General features: G+C 58.8%; 1 protein-coding gene across 1 annotated transcript in view; it reads left to right on the top strand.

Moving 5' to 3' along the window:
* Positions 1 to 13,312, top strand: part of PRR5 (proline rich 5) — a 30,991-nt gene extending 17,679 nt beyond the window's left edge. Inside the window, exons 3-8 of the mRNA XM_063074953.1 lie at positions 952 to 1,000; positions 2,642 to 2,699; positions 7,416 to 7,507; positions 7,940 to 8,080; positions 10,590 to 10,725; positions 12,359 to 13,312. Coding sequence (XP_062931023.1) covers positions 952 to 1,000; positions 2,642 to 2,699; positions 7,416 to 7,507; positions 7,940 to 8,080; positions 10,590 to 10,725; positions 12,359 to 12,834 — 952 coding nt within the window. The 3' untranslated portion in view covers positions 12,835 to 13,312. The remainder of the gene's footprint in view (positions 1 to 951; positions 1,001 to 2,641; positions 2,700 to 7,415; positions 7,508 to 7,939; positions 8,081 to 10,589; positions 10,726 to 12,358) is intronic.
* The last annotated feature ends 3,380 nt before the right edge of the window (positions 13,313 to 16,692 follow it).

The raw sequence follows: 16,692 nt of genomic DNA, 5'->3' as shown, positions 1-16,692 counted from the left end.
GATCATCATGCACATCTGTTACCTATATTGTGATTCGTGGGCTGGGGAGCTAGCAGCAGATACCGTACTTGATGCTCATGTGCTATGGGGACTGAAATTTGGACTGTGCTGTTAGGTGACTAGTGTTATTTAACTAAACCATGGGAACAGAAATGTGTGTATATCGGAACCATGCAAAGTGAAGACTGTCTGTAATTCAGGACTTGCGAGGAAGTTTTCCTAATGGGAATAACAACCAAAAAAATTAAGATTTCTGCTGTATTTGGTTCAGAACATAAAGACTATTGGTGAGGTTGAGTCTTGGTCCTTAACACTGACAGCGCCTGTGTGTCTTTAATCTGTGGTTGGCGTGGAATGTGACACTCTCCCTTCTGTCAGCCCCGGGAGGTGCAGTGGGAGGAACTATCAGCATTGAGTGTAAAGGACAAGGTTCAGATTCTCACTCTTGTGTCCTGTGTGGCCTTGGACCATTCACTTGGTTTCTCTGGGCCTCTCTTGCCTCCCCTGTAGAAGGGGAACCCCAATCAATGCCTGCCACTGGGTCGGTGAAGACTGAAGGAGCTTCTCTGGAGTAAAGGAGGAAACACTTGGGAAGACGCTCTGCAGGGGGAGGGAGACGGAGCTGTGGGCGTCTGCAGGCTCTGGGATTTGGGCAGGTGTTGGAGGCCCAGCCCTGCCAGGTGTCTGCTCGAGAAAGTACGAGGCACAGCAGCATTCATTTTCCCTCTTGGGACCCCTCCACTTCCTCTTCTGTGAAATGGGTGGGGGGATGTGCTGGACGTGCAATCAGCCCCTTCACCACTGGGTCAGTGGGACTTGTCCACCCTCGTGTTGTTGGGCTGAGCGATTGGTCTCCTGCTGCCTGGGAGGCCCCCACCCCGGCCACCAGGTTACCCCCATGCCAGCACCATGTGATCTCTGACTCAGTCTCATCTCCCCTCCTGCCCACAGGCAGCTGCTGAAGACGGAGCTGGGGTCTTTCTTCACGGAGTACCTGCAGGTGGGTGGGCTTTGCTCTCCAGCCAGGCTGGGTGTGCTTCCTGAGCTATCCAGAAAGGACAGGGTCACCTGGTCTCAGTGGGCATGGAGCACTGGCTCCACGGCTGTCTGCCTGGGGTTCAGAAGAAGTGCCTCTCTGTGACTCAGTTTACCCATCTAACCAACGCAGATTGTCATAAAGGTTAAATGATAAGATGCAGGTGAAATCATAGCCTTGTGCCTGGCACATGGTTGGACCCGCAGTCGTCCCTCCGCCCCTCCCAGAATGTTCATAGACATCATTTTGTGCCATGAGCACAGCCCAGTGCCATGGGCCACATGGTGACGGTCATAGTCGTGGCATCAGCGTCACCCAAGGCCTATGTCCCAGGCACATAACATTTGTGTGCCCTGTGTGGCCAACAGACCTGTGCAGTCAATGAGTACACGGGACCTGGGGCTCAAAGAGCTGAAGTGACTGGCCCAGGATCACACAGCCTGGGAGGGGCTGGGGCCCTGTGCACCGCAGGGCTTCTCATGCAGGCCCAGAGCAAGTGCCCCCTTGCCCAGTGGGTGGGGTGAGGATGGGCCTGTGGTTCCTCATGTCATATGGTTTTAGGGGTTTTCATTTATTTGGGGTTTTCTTGGTTTTTTGGCGGCTGGCCAGTACAGGGTCAGACCTGGACCTTGGTGTGTCAGCAGCACGTCTACCCCCTGAGCTAATGGCCTGCCCAGTTTTAGAGGTTTTTAAATTATTTAACAGCTTCATTGAAGTGAAATTCATATACTATACTATTCACTTACTTAAAGCATATAATTCAGTGGTTTTTAGTGTATTTATTCATAAAGTTGTACCACCGTCACCTCTAATTCTGGAACTTTTTCATTACGCCAAAAAAGACACCCTATGCCCGTTAGCAATCGCTCCCCATCCCCGCCCTCCCCAGCCAGCAGCAGCCACCACCCTGCTTCCTGTGTCTGTGCATTTGTCTATTCTGGACATTTCATATCCATGGAATCACACAGTAGGTGGCCTTGTGAGTCTGGTTTCTTTCACTGAGCATCATGTTTTCAAGGTTTGTCCACGTTGCAGCATGACTCAGTACCTCATTCCTTTACATGGCCAAATAGTGTTCCATTGTATGGAGAGACCACATTCTGTTTGTCCATTTGTCTGTTGCTAGACACATGGGTTGTTGCCACCTTTTGGCTGTTGTGAGTCTTGCTGTCCCATGGTTTCATTCTCAGTCGAGATGCCCCAGGCGGTGTGCACAGGGCCCGTGGGGTGTGATGGTGGCCAGCAGGCCAGGCCTCAGCAGCTAGCCCCCCTCTTCTTCCAAGTCCTCCTCCTTCATCGTGGGATGTACAAGGCAGCCCACCTGCCTGGCTCAGCCCAGTGCAGGAGGCTCCAGGCTCGGCCTGTCTCAGAGGATGTCCCTGCAGACCCTCCTGTCTTGTGACAACCCCAGAGGGGGTCAGTAGTTGCCTCCCAGGGTAAGCTGAGGTTCAAGCCATGCAGCAGGTGGGCTGTGGGACCTCGGCGAGTTGCTTGTCCTCTCTGGGCCTTGGCTGCTTGTGGGTGGACTCTTGGGGGCCCTGCCGCCAGCCAGGACACCCTGGGGCACCCACAGGGCAGCAACAGCACCTCTGTGTTTACCTTCAGAACCAGCTGCTGACGAAAGGCATGGTGATCCTTCGGGACAAGATCCGCTTCTACGAGGGTGAGTCTGGTGGTCCCGTGGCTAAGACCATGTGCAGGGCCAAGCCACGTGCTGGCATGGCTGTTTGGCTTGCTGGGCATGGTGGTTGGTGCCACAGGACAGTGGCACAGCAGGTGTGCGTGCTGAGAATTACAGCCCTGCCTGGGCCTCTCGGGGCTCTGGGTGGGAGGCGTGGCTCTCTGGTCAGGATGGCTTGGAAGGGCCAGAAACAGCCCCAGGGGCAACAGGGCCAAGATACGTGCCTGAGGGGACCTTGAGGAGAGAGTCTGCCCCCCAGCCTTGTTGGAGCCCAGGAAAGCTGTGAGTTGTCAAGGAGAAAGCCCCTGTTCCTCCTCACTGCCCGTCGCACCCTCTGGCCTTGGTGAATCCCGCCCAGTGGCCTGTGAGAACCCCCGTCAGGGCCTTTGAGGATCAGAGAACTGGTTTAGGACAAAGTCCCTGGTACTCAGAAAGGAAGGGGCAGGGGCAGCGGGCCGTGCCTTGAGGGAGCCGCTGTCCTGAGCTTGGCGATGGGTGTTCAGGTGAGTTTTCTCTTTTAATGCTCACACCCACTAAATGAAGCCCTTCGGGTCATTGTTCCCAATTGGGGACAACAGTGATGACAGGTATGTTGTCCTTGGCCACGCTATAGATGAAGGGCGGAGGCAGGACCCGAACCCAGGTCTGCCTGACTCCACACCCTTTGCCCTCCTGTAGGCCCCCGAGGTCCCAGCTGGCCTCCCTGCCCGGGTTGGGCCTCAGCACGTGGGCAGAGAGCCGGGACCGCCTGCCAGGAAGTGCTTCCTTGCAGTAGTGAATTGGCCTAAGGAAAGACCAGATGACGGGAGGGCGCATCTCACACCAAGCCTCCTTTGCGAGGGCCTGCCTGTGCGAGGCGCAGGGCGTGTGCTCACTGTGCTAGTCTGTCCTGAGTACTTTACATCTGCTACCTCATTTCATCCCCAGCAGCCCTGTGAAGGAGGCACCATTGTTATCATCACTGAACATATGGGGAAACCGAGGCACAGAGAGGGTCAGTATCTCCCCCAGGCCACACGGCTGCCATGTGGCAGAGCTAGGGTACAAAGCAGGCAGCGGCTCTTGAGCCCACACTCTTCCTTCTGCTGCTCCAGCTTCCTCCTCAAGGCCTCACTCTGACCCTTGAAAGAAGGGATGTTAGCCCATTTCACAGAGGAGCAGACTGAGGCCTGGGGGCCTGGTGTGCTCCATGTGAACTTGGAGCCGCGTGTCCTGTGTTCCTTTCTCACTCCACTGTGCACATTGGGTGGGACCAACCAAGGCCAGGAGCATGAGAAGGGCTGTGAGAACCATCAGACCAGGCAGGGAGGCACAGGCAGGCCGGGATCTGGGATGGCTTCCTGGAGGAGGCAGCATCTAAGACAGCAGGACAGAGCCATGAACATTTGGCACCTGAGGAAGATGCCCTCCCACACCCCTCTCCTGACTCAGCACAATCCGGCGGTGCAGGCACCGGCCACCCTCCCACCAGCTCCAGCCCAGGAGCACTGGGGATTGTTGGAGAAGGGGAGTTTTGTGTGTCCTTATGGAGCTGTGCCTGAAGCAGCCAGGGCCTCCCAGTGGGAGTGCCTGCCCAGCAGAAGGGGCAGAGGGCAGCCCTGGGGAGCACCACCTGGGGGTTCAGCATGCCCCTCTGCCTTGCCAGCCCCATCCAACCTCCCTGGGACTCAGGGACAGGCACGGAGCTCCAGGCTGGGAGTCAGGGGCCCCAGCCTCCAGTAAGGCTCCATGAGGCCACAGACTCATCATTTCCTCTCTGGCCTCAGTGTCCCCATCTTAGTACTGTGCGGCTGGATGGGTTCCATCCCCATGAGTACTCACTACATGCCAGGCTCCAGGTGGCCTCTGAGGACCTGGAGATGGAGGGGACCCAGACCCTGCCCTGTAGGGACTCACAGCCCATTTGGAACACAGACATGGACCAGATGGTGACAGTCCAATGTCATGAATATTAGGGCAAAGGGAAGCCCTTTGGAAGGGAGGGTTAACTCTACGTTGGCAGGCAGGGAGGGCTGCCCGGAGGCAGTGGCCCTTGAGTAGGGCCTCAGAATGTGTTCTGTTCAGAAGGATGTCTGGCCCCTTTAGCCCCCATGCAGTGGGGACAGTAACCCACTTGACCCCCCTCACGGCAGCCTCAGGAGCCTCCCCGTCCTACCCACACCCGTCTGGGTCCCAATGAGAGCCCTTCACCTTGAGACTGCTCCCTGTGGCCAAACACGCCTTCAGCCCATGACTGTGCCAGAGGGGGCGGAGGGAGGTGGACCCCATATGGGGCAGCAGCCCCTGGACCTGGCCGCCTGCCCATTCTCTCCAGCCTCCTGCGAGGCCTTGGACTTCAGCCTCCCAGCAGGGCAATTCCAGGAAATGGACAGCATGGAGGAACAGCCCTGGGGCGGCGGGAAGGCCTGGGAAGGGCGGAGGCTGGGCTGCGTCTCGTCTGTGGTCTGATGGGCTCCAGCTGCAGCCCCCTGGCAGCTCCTCTGAGGGGGGCCTGTGGTCTGCCGGCTGCACGCCCTGGCATCTGCCATCTCTTGTCCACCAGGAGCTTGAACCTGGCATAGGTCATGTGACAAACTGTGCCACCAGTGGCCTTTGCACACTTGTCTCCATGTCTGTGCCATGGCCGTCCCCTGCCACACACCCTTGGCCTCCGCTCCACCAGAGCCCTGCTCGTGGCCTTTACTAACACCCCGTGGTCATCACTGACCGTGGGTCTCCCTGAGCTGTGACGTTTGAGCCAGGGGTCAACCCAGTTTGTTCCTCTTCCGGGGCCTGCACATCACCCGCAGCACTCATGGACTGAGTAAAGGAAGAGAGAGAGATAGACGATGCTGACCGCCCTCAGGGTGAGATCCAGCCACGGCCCCACATGGGCTGGCTGCATGCGGAGTGTCAGCGCCTGCCACAGCCGGTCTGAGCCCAGGCACAGCCACCTGCACATCCCCCATGTCATGTCAGCAGCAAAACTGATCCTATTTCATCCCTGCCCTTGTGGGGTGTTTATCCACCCATTTTACAGAGGGTACCACTGAGACTCAACTTGAGGAACTTCTCTGAGGTCCCACAGCGAAGTGCAGAGGGGGCTTCAACTCCATGCCATCCAACTCTGTAACCCCCAACACACCCAGTGCTCCCAGATGACAGTCCCTGGCAGAGAACCCGGCCAGCAGACAAGGCTATCCTTACTGGCCCCTTGGTCAGCGTGTGGCTCTGCCCGGGGCTTGGAATATGTGTTTTACAACCTCTGCTTTCCGTAGCATTTCCTCCCCGTGGGCTGGAGAATCGCCTGCGCTTAGCAGAATGCTGGCCTAGCCGGTGCCCAGAGCCACCTCACGACCGGCCCAGGGCACTGAGCTGCCTTTCTTCCTGCCGCAATGGTGGCAGGGAACTGAAGGGACTTTGTGTGCAGCAGTTCCGCAGGGCAGCAAGCATCCGCCGTCCCAGGCATTCCTGCCCACTCCCGACACCCACGGAGCCAGGTGTGGGCCACCCAGGGAGCCGGGAGTACAGCAGGGGGCAGCAGATGGACCACACACAGGCCAGGCTGTCCTGGGCCCCCTGGGGCTGCTACTGGCCAGGCTCCATTCCCAGTGCCCTCGATGCGTGCCAGTGTCTGCCCTCCCTTGGACCCAGCAGCCCTTCCTTCTAGCTCTGCTCAGTGCAGGCAAAACAGCCAAGGGTTCCGCACATTGCATCTCACAGTGGAGCCCAGAGCCAGCTTGGGGGACCTCAGCTGTCCCCGTCCCCCAAGGGCTGCCCACCCGGTGGATGGCAGCACTCCTCCCAGGGCTGGCAGAGGTGCCACAGGGCTTTTCACATATCTGCTTTAGAGGTTCACATGCCAAGATGTGCCCCCCATGCCATCAGTCTGGCAAGCCCATCCCCTGTATCCAGCCCAGACATCACCTCCTCCAGGAAGCCCTCCCTGTCTAATCCTCCACCCTTTCTCCTCTCCTCCTGCCTTGTGTGGTGCGGCTGTTGGACATGATCTCCCTGGCTCCCCAGACCTCACCAAAGGCAGCCTGGAGCGGGATGGCCCTGGGCCCTTGAGGGGGAAGACTGAGACTGCAGCCAGGGTGGCTAGCTGTGGTACCCCTCCTCTCGGTGGCTTGGTCCCTTTGCCTGCTCAGTGGAGGTCACCCCTCACTGCTGTCCTCATAATTGCTGTTCAGTGTCCTGCTTCCCTGTCATGTGATAGGTCTGGGGCTGTTTGGGGCTTGGCTGGGTCCCCAGTGCCTGGCATCAGGCCTGGCACAGAGGGGGTGCTTTGCAAATGTCAGTCGGAGGGACGGAAGAATGGACAGGCTGGTGAGTGGGAGGGTGAATTCCTCAGGCACCTGGCAGAGCCATTAAGAGTGATGAGACTAGGCTGTCGCTGAACTGTGCGGGGTGCACCTGTGTTGGCTACTGCATGACAAGAGACGGTAGTGGCTGCTGGCATTTCCCAGCACAAACTCTGCAAGCACCCCATGGTGTAGTCCCTTTCCATGCCGCCAGCTCCAGGAGACTGGCCTGTTTTACAAATGGGGAGGCCAAGGTTAGCAGGCCACAGGCCACAAGCTGCCAAATGGCAGAGCTGGGCATCGGCCTCGGGCAGGCATCTCTCAGGCCCTGAGCCCAAACCCTCAGCTCTCATGTCCTCCTGCCATCCTGGGTGAGCCATTCAGGATGGGCGGTGATGGCTGTCTGTGCCCACAGGACAGAAGCTGCTGGATGCGCTGGCGGAGACCTGGGACTTTTTCTTCAGTGACGTGCTGCCCACGCTGCAGGCCATCTTCTACCCCGTGCAGGTGAGCAGCTGAGCGTGGGCAGCGAGGGGCAGGGAGCCCTGGCCTGATTCTAGGCTAGCAGGCTGCTGGCTGGGTGGGCATACGTGCTTTGCCCCTTGCTGCCTTTATGGCTGCCTGAGCCTGGGCACATCCCTGGACCTCAGAGAACCTGTTTCCACTCCTACAAAATGCAGATGAGGACATCACCCTGCCTCTAAACCTGGAGCCGGTAGGCCAGCCAGCTGGCACATAGTGGAGGCTCTGTGTGTGACAGTGACCTCTCCCTTGCTAGGGGAAGCAGAAGGGTTCTTCTCTCCTTGGGGCAGGGGTCATCTGGGGGAGACAGGGTGGAGGGGTCTGAAGGCCCACAGGTCCATTCCCGTGTCAGGCCCCAGAATGGGGGCGGGGAGGGCGCAAAGCTACTCGTGACAGCGGTGCCTTCTGTGTCCACAGGGCAAGGAGCCGTCAGTGCGCCAGCTGGCCCTGCTGCACTTCCGGAACACCATCACCCTCAGCGTGAAGCTGGAGGATGCGCTGGCCCGCGCCCATGCTCGCGTTCCCCCTGCCATTGTACAGATGCTGCTGGTGCTGCAGGTGGGGAGGACGAGGGGGTGCTCGTCACAGTGTCGGGGCGTCGGTGGGCCGAGGTCAGGCACAGGCACCCATGGTGTGTCTGGGATCAGGCTTTTCAGAGGCAGAGCCTGAGACGGGGATTTGAGGGCACATGACTTACAGATGGGGACCCGTAAGAGAGTGAGGCCAGGAAGGAGCCAGAAAAAGCTGTGGGTTCAGGGGAGAACTCACTTCCACCTGATCCCATGGTTGCCTATGGGGGCTGGGCCTTGATGCTAACTAACCCTTATCAGTCAGTCACTGGGGCCGTGGGTTCCCCCACCTACACACACACACACGAATGGTTCCAGACATCTCTGTCCAGGTGGCGCTCATCAGCCAAGACAGCTAGGAGGGGACCCGAGAGCTCTTAGCAGCCACATCCACGGCAGCTGCAGGGAGGGGTAGCTGCCCCAGAAGCGGGAATGACAGCCACCAGCCATGCAGCATCCTCTGCACCCTGCTGCTTCCCCAGCACCTTACAGCTTGCTGGCTCATCTCACTGTCACAGGACAGCATAGGCACCGTCAGTCACCTGATTTTGCAGGTGGGGAAATAGAGTCCTGTCTGCCCAGAGCTAACAAGGGTGGGATCCTGGCCTCATCCTGATTCTCACAGGCTCCAAAGCCCTCCTCGTTCTGAATCCCTCTATGCACGTGGAAATCCTTTAAAACCAAGGTCTCTGGGATCAGTCCTGGGGGCACAGGGCACCCAGTGAGGATTCCAGAGCAAGGAAGAGGCTGCTGCGTGTGGAGGTTTGCAGGGTCGAGGGGGCGGGGCTGGGCTGCACTGTGTGGGAGGCCGGTGGTCCTCCTGGCAGCCAGGCAGGACGCCCCCTGCTAGTTGGATTATGAGAGTTCTTAGGTCAGACCTGGCTGGGTTTAAGCTGGGAGCCTTGAGAGACCTCCTCTTGGCAGGGCAGGTGTGAGGAGAATGAGGGAAAGCAAATGTAAGGCAGGCAGCACGGGCTGGGATTCCGATGCTGCTGAGAAAGTCACACCTTCATCCAGTGAACACCTGGGGTGGCGGCCGAGGCTGGGATGGTGCTGCCCCCTGCTGGTCACTGCCCTCATGCAGCCTCCTGGGTGTGGCCCCTCTGTCCCCAGATCATGCCCCACCACCGCCACCACAAACCTCCACCATTGCCCTGCCCCTGCCCCACACCCTGAGTGGCCTTGTCTAGTCTTTCAATGAACTTGTCTTCCGACCTTGTCCTAGTCGGCTGTGAACTTGGCCCCCACTTTTCAAGTCCCGAGTGGATCTGACATCACAGCTGCCTGCCAGTGTGTGTGGAGGACCTACTGTGCCCTGTGTCTCCCCCACAGCATCTCAGTTCCTTCTTGCAGTGTCCCAGAAACCGGGGCTCTGATCTCACTGAGCGGCTGTGTACGAGTGCACACAGATGACCCAGCCCCAGGGCCTGCATTTCGGCACCTGGGAGGGACATGACTTCATGTAGGTTATGGGGAAAATGTCGCAAAGCTCACAAATGCCCAGCGCAGCTTAGTAAGAGTAGCTGGGGCCATCGTCATCCCATCCGAGCCTCTGCTGCTGTGGCAGAGACTGTCCAGGGAAATGTGGGATCCCCCCTGTTAGTCTGGGTGACCTTATCGAGGGCACCCATGGAATCCCACAACCCCCTACCTTGGAGTGGCCTGTCTCAGCACTGAGAACAGTGTCACTTCTTGCTGGCTTGACACTTAACATTTTACCTGAGTTTCTTGTCCCTTAACTTGCTGGCAGCCCCTTGAAGCCCACGGTCTTTCACTCATTCATTCATTCATGCATGCATTCAGCAAGCACTGAATAAACGTCCAGCCCTCTGCCCCGGGTCAGCCCACAGCTAAGTGAGCAAGGCTGAGATGGGACTGTCCTGTGGCGGCTTCATTTCTCAGACTTTGGCTCTAATAACACCGGAGGTGCCTGTGATTCCTTTAAAACTCTGGAGGAGGGAGATGAGACCCGGCAGGGAAAGCAGCCTGAGTGAGGGGTCGGGAAGGAGCGTGTGGGGCACATGTTGGGGGGCGATTCTGCAGATGGGCCTGACCCTGTGGGGCAGCCTTTCCCACCTACAGTGCTCCCAGAGCAAGGAGGTGAGTGCCAGAGCCCGGGTGAGCAAGCCTGGCCCTCCGTGGGTGAGGTCACCTGGCATCTCCCGAGGGGCTTCCCCAAGCCTCTAGGATGCCAGTGCACAGGGGACCCCTCTGAGGGGTAGAGGGTGCAGGATGCCCCCCTTATGTGGCCTCCAGGTCCTTTTCCACAGGCATCATGGTCTCCCAGACCATAACAGCTGCCGTGTGCTGCCACGGTGGGTGTTGGAGCAGCATGGTGACTCAGGCCACCCGTTCTGAGGGCTGGGAAGGGAGGTCACTGTGGTCCTCCTGGGAATAGGGAGGAGGAAGGCAGAGGACAGGCTGTCTATGGATGGAACAGCAGGGTGAGGGTCTCGGGCTGGCAGGCTCAAGTGGGACCCTCCCTCGCTCTCTTGCAGGGGGTGCATGAGTCCAGGGGCGTGACTGAGGACTACCTGCGCCTGGAGACACTGATCCAGAAGGTGGTGTCGCCCTACCTGGGCACCTATGGCCTCTACTCCAGCGAGGGGCCTTTCACCCACTCCTGCATCCTGGGTAGGGGTCACCTGGGCTTGGGCTGGGGTAGGGATGACCACCAGCCCCACCCACTAGTGAACAGATGGGTACTCTGAGGCTCCACAGCTAAATCATGGCAGAGCCAGGGTCCCGCTCAGGATTAGCTTTTCAGTTATACAGCAAGCCTGTCCTGAGCCTATACCAGACCTGCCGCATGCTGGGCTGGACACATGGAGATGGGGGACCCAGGGACAGACAACATGAACTGTGATGTGACAAGCCCCACAGAGGCTCCTGCACTGCCCAGGACGTCACATCTGTGGAAGTCGGGAGTTGACCATGCAGAGAAATCCTGGCTCAGAGGACACGTGGGGAAGGAGGGACGGGGCTTGGGGGTGGGCAGGGCTGAGCCCTATGGAGGGGGCGTACTGGGGCTGCCTGGCGTGCCCAGCAGAAGCCAGTCATGTTACTCCTCTGGAGGGCCTGTTGGTTCATTCAGCGATGTCATTGAGCACCTACTACACGCCAGCCCCAGAGGCTAAGCCCCACCCTCACGGGCTCTGGTCCAGCAGGGGAGGCAGACCAGTGCGTCCCCAAGGCTACCGCTGAGCTGAAGGACAGGAGCCTCCTATGTTGAGGGGACAGCGGTGGTACCAGAGGTGCTCAGGAATGTGCTCCTAAACTGGAGTGAAACTGCTGTGCCTACCTGCTGGCATGAAGCCCGCCCACTGGGTGTGTCTCAGCTCAAGCAGGGGCACCAGCAGTTGGAGGAGAACTTTGTGTCTCCCAGGCTCCATGTGGCCCTGGATGATGGGACCCAGCCCCGGCGAGGAGGGACCTTCTCGCCTCCCAGTCCAGGAAAGGCCCCTGAGCTGCTCGCTGCGCTCAGCCCTGCCACCTGGTGGCCACTGTGGGGAACTGTAGGGTCCTGAGTGGGAGCCTGAAACCTGCCCTCCACCCAGTGTCCTGCCCACATGACCGGAGGGGTCTCCCAACTGGGTCCCCAAGTGTGCCCTTGCCCCCTGTCGTCTATTACTCTCCACACGGTGGCCAGCAAGGCCCATTTACAACTGCCCAGTCATGGGCTTCCTCCACACTCGGAATAAAATCCCAGCCCTGACCTTCCATTGCAGCATTACCACCACCTGACCTTGGGGCTCACCTGTGCAGGCCTGCTACCCTCCCCCGCATGACACCAGCCCACAAGGGCAGGGGCCAGGTCTACCTAGGGAAGTGCGGGCACCTAGCAAATGCCAAGATTTTCAGACTTCCACAGGTAGGGAAACCGAGGCACAGGGAAATTACGTAATTTACCCAGGGTCTTACACAGGTCCCTGGCAAGGTGCAGATTCAGACCCAGGCAGCTGACATGAGGCCCTGGCTGGCCAGGCTGAGGCTGGGACCAAGAAGAGGAGGACCCATCCGAGCAGAGGCCAAAAACCCACGTCCCTCTCACATGAGGCAGGGGTCTGCAGGGCTGGGCCCAGAACCCACATCAGCAGGCCTTACCCTGCAACTGCTCTGCACGCAGAGTTAGGCACTCAACAGGTAGCACCTGCCCAAAGGTAGAGCCTGGTGCACGCAGGCGCCAAGGTGTGCGGTGGGGGGCAGCAGTGCCCATAGGCCTGGCCTCTGTGCAAGATGCCCTTGTGACTGCTGTGTCTCTCTCCAGAGAAGCGCTTCCTGCGCCGCTCCCGCTCAGGGGACATCCTGGCCAAGAACCCAGTGGTGCGCTCCAAGAGCTACAACACACCGCTGCTGAACCCCGTGGCAGAGCATGAAGCTGAGGGCGTGGTGACCGGCGGCACCAGCATCCGCAGGCACTCCGTCTCCGAGATGACGTCCTGTCCTGAGCCCCAGGGCTTTGCTGACACGCCCGGCCAGGGCCCTTCAGTGACCTTCAGGTCCTCCCCAGCACCCCACACGGGGCCCTGCCCCAGCAGACTGTACCCACCTACCCAGTCCCCCGAGCAGGGCCCGAGCCCAGCCCGCAGCTCCCCACCCACCTCCAGCCCCGAGAACCTGGTGGACCAGATCCTGGAGTCCGTCGACTCGGATTCCGAAGGAATTTTCATTGACTTTGGCCGGGGCCGCAGCTCTGGCATTTCTGACTTTGAGGGGGCCGGGGGCCGGCAGAGCGTGGTGTGAGGGCCTCGTGGCTGGCCTGGCGTTTTCACGGACCCCCATGTGTGCACATCCATATGGTGTGTGCGTGTGAGACTTTTCTACTCTGTCTCATCCTCGCCGGTCCCCTGGTGGCCTCGTCTCTGGCCTTGGTCACTTTATATTTCCAAGTCTTTGTTGGAAAAACCATCCGCCTACCCTGCTCGGTCCAGGTCCATTTGGGGGCCATCTGAGCCAGCGTCGCCTGGTGCACAGGGCAGCCTGGTGGCGTGGACGGGGACCTGCCCCTCTGTCTCCTGCCTCCTCACCCACCCCAGCCCTCCAGTGTCCACACCTGTCCACAGAGAATGTGAATCCGGTGGATCCTGCCTACAACCAGGCAGTAGACCTGTCCATTCCCCAGCCACCCACCCACCCACCTCAGGCCACAGCGAGACCTGGGGTGTATGACCTTGCCCCAGGATTCGCCTAACAGCCTGTCTTCCCTCTGCCTGGGGTGGCCATGGGGACAGGAGGGGAAGAATAAAATGTGTCTGTCCGGCTCCCAGGCTCACGTCTGCACTGCCAGGCCCCATGAGCATCTTTCCAGGGGCCTCCCCTCCCCACTCCTGGAGAGGGCAGGTTCCCAGGGCCTGTGGCTGGGGGCCTTGGTGGAGGGGGGGGGTGAGCCCGTGGACACTGTCCAGACCACAGATTTCTTTCTGTTTCAATTTCTCAGTCCCATCCCGATGGAAGGGCTGGAACACTAGGGAGGGGTCTGGGTACAGGTCACAGGCTCTGCTGCAGGGGGTTTGGCCTCTGACTTTGCCCCAGCATTAACTGGGATAGAACCTCTGAAGCTGAGGAGAGAGGGGGGGATGGGGGATAACCTGCTGAATGCTTCTTGGCCTGGCAGGGACACACTAACTCCTGCTCTGACAGAACCTGCAACCACACTGCCCCCAGACAGGTTTCCCCTGAGGCCTCAGTGGTCAGGATGTCCCATTCTGGCAGCATCTGGACAGGGGCTGCTCCCTGCCCCCTGGGTGAGTGGAGATCAAATGTTTCTGAGAGCTGGCAGGGTTGCCACAGGCCAGCCAGGCACCAAGGGCACCCTGACCCCTGACAGGGCAGAAGCCGTGCCTAGGGCAGGCTTCTCTGGGCCCCCTTTTAAAGGGCCAGGGATTGGTGTGGCCTCTAGGGGGAGAGAGTGGGTGGAGTCTCTTCTGGTCGGGGCAAGAGGGCTTTTCTGCACCTATTCCACCTGCTGACCTAGGCAGGGGTCAGACAGGCACCTACGGAAGCAAGAGTGACCCCCAACCCTAGAGGAACTGGGCTCAGGGTCTGACAACCGCTCAGCTCGGCTGATGGGGCCCAGATCCCTGAACCTCCTTGTCTCCCAGTTCCCTCATGGAACTCAGGATGGGCTGGGACCCAACTAATCCCAGGTTGGGGGATTTCAGGTGGCCGTTATCAAGGTCCCCAGAGGTCACTTTCAGGCAGAAGGACCAAAGGGACAGAAGCCATGGCAGAGAGCTGACTGTCCGGGCACTGCCCACACCAGGGTGCTGGGCCCTCTGTTCTCCTACCAGCCCCAAGTGCTGGGGGCTGCATCATAGATTTGGGTACCGCCTGTTAAGCTTCTGGGTCCCTGGGGGCTGCTGGGCCTGGTCTGATGCCAGGGGACTCTGGTGGCACCTGCTGGCACTCTGGCCCATAGCAAGGCAGTCCCTTTCCTTGGTGGTCTCTGAGCTCCCTGACTAATCCTCTAGACACCAGGCAGCAGTGTCCACACCTACAGATGAGGGGTGAAGCCCAGGGAGGTGGGCACGGAGCCTGGTCCCACAGCAGGGCCCTGAGGAAGCGAGGAGCCTGCTCAGGCCAGGGCTGCACCCCGGCCCCGTAAAGGAGCAGCCTGGCAAGGGGCTGTGAGTACATCTGTGAGTTAGACCCGCCTCGTTCTGAAAAGACTTCTGAGCTGATCTGTATCAACACATCTGGGTATAAATTGGTAAATTGTAAATGAAAAACCCAGACTGTGGAAAACATAAGTTAGAATAGAAGACCAGCTGTCACAGGCCCCAGGTCCGACAGAACCTTTCACCAAGACTTGAATGCTTCGGTCTCAGGCGAAACACAGGTGTCCCTTGCAGCAACCAGACCTTACAATGGAGGTCATGTCACTGAACATGACTCATTTTGGCCACCAGCATGCTCGGGCCGAGTCCCAAGCTTCTTGTGGCCCACATTGTGGCCCTCTATTCCTGCATCTGCCCTCCCCTGTCCCCTCCTGAGTGTCCTCTGTCCCAGCCCCAAACTACATCCAGTGTCCCCCGCCTACTCTCCCGCTGTCTGAAATTTGCAGGTACAAAAAGATGCCTAGCCAGAGGCTTGTACCTTGTGGGAGGTTTTCTTTAAAAGAGTGGAGAGAAACTGGTTTCAACCAGTTGTGGAGAAACTCAAGCATTTGCAAATAGGAAACATTCGAGCACATGGCCACGGTCCTCCTGGGCCAGGCTGTGGAAGAAGGGACCCAAGCCCTTGGAGAGGGGCTGGAGGTTTTAGCTTCACGAGCTCTTGGGAAGTCCACCCCAGCAAGAGGGAGTATTCAAGCATGAAGTTGTCTCCCTCATGGGAAGGCCAGCCCCAGGGGTGTCCCTTCCTCTCCCACTGGATCGTTTGTTGTTTTGTTTAGCACAGGCCAGTTTGGGGATCTGAACCCCTGACCTTGGTGTTATAACACTGACATCGTTGAACGAGTGAAATAATTGGTTAATTAGTTGATTATCGGTTGCTCTATCATCAGCACCCTCAGGGGACTTCTCCAGTGGGGCTGTTTCCTCTGCACCTCCAGAGCTGGGGATAGAGAAACTTTTATTGCTTTTGTCTTTTGTGGGTCTGCTTTAAGTTCTGAGGGGAGTCTCCTGAATGCTCCACCCCTGACCTCTCAGGTGCACCATCTCAGGCCCTGTGGACCCTGAATCTGCATTTCAGCCAGATCTTGGCTGATTCCCTTCAGGAACAATAGGGTGCTGTCATCTGCACCAAACACCAGCTGCCCTCTAGTGTTGGAGGCAGATGTTCCAAAAGTCCAGAATGAAAAGTCCTGCTAAGCAAACGGTCCCTAGGTCAGGTCACTCCACTTCATTCCTGCTGAACCTTCCTCCCTGGCCCCCTGCCCTGGCCTGCCTAGGCTGCCTCGTCTCCCAGAGACCACAGCAGCTTCAGAGCTCCCGCTCCACGCCCCACTCCTCCAGTCGGGTCAGCACTGGGCGGGCGAGCGCCAGCTGCCTCTTGCCCCACGCGGAGCCCCTCACTGCACCAGTGCCTCTGGGGTAGAGGCTGCACATTGCAGCCTGCTGTTGAAGACCATTCGTGGGGACGGGTCTGCTGGCCTCCCCGCACCTGGCCCCTCCCCCATGCACGTGCACACACCTGTGCGTGCACGCACACACACGTGCACAAGCTCACCTTCAGGCCCCTCACCATGTCGGCTCCATTTTTTCATTCTCTGTTCACTTTCCCTGCACCTGGAATGTCTGCCTGGCAGACTCCTTTCTTCTGAGCTCTCAGGGTACCCTGACCACAAAATGCACCTTGGTCCCTCTGTGGGGAGCCTTGGCCACCCCTCCCTGAACCCCCTCTGTAGGGCCCGTGAGCCCTGGAGGGCAGGCTCGTGCTGATCCCTCTGAAGACTTGGGGCGTTCATGGCAGAGGGTTCCTTTTACGGGCGCATGGAGGGATGAGCAGGAACCATAAGGGGAGTCCCATGTTCCAGGCAGGGGAGCAGCCCGGACAGGAACATGGACTGGTAGGTCTCAGAAGTTGTTTCCTATAAAGGGGCCGATTCATTGATTCTTAAGTTTGCAACAAGAACAGTGAATGTCTGTAAATGTGTCTGGT

The sequence above is a fragment of the Cynocephalus volans genome, chromosome 12 (genome assembly GCF_027409185.1).
Source record: "Cynocephalus volans isolate mCynVol1 chromosome 12, mCynVol1.pri, whole genome shotgun sequence".
Taxonomy (NCBI): Eukaryota; Metazoa; Chordata; class Mammalia; order Dermoptera; family Cynocephalidae; genus Cynocephalus; species Cynocephalus volans.
The sequence above is the reverse complement of the archived record's forward strand: the minus strand, read 5'-3'. Positions and strand labels throughout refer to the sequence as shown.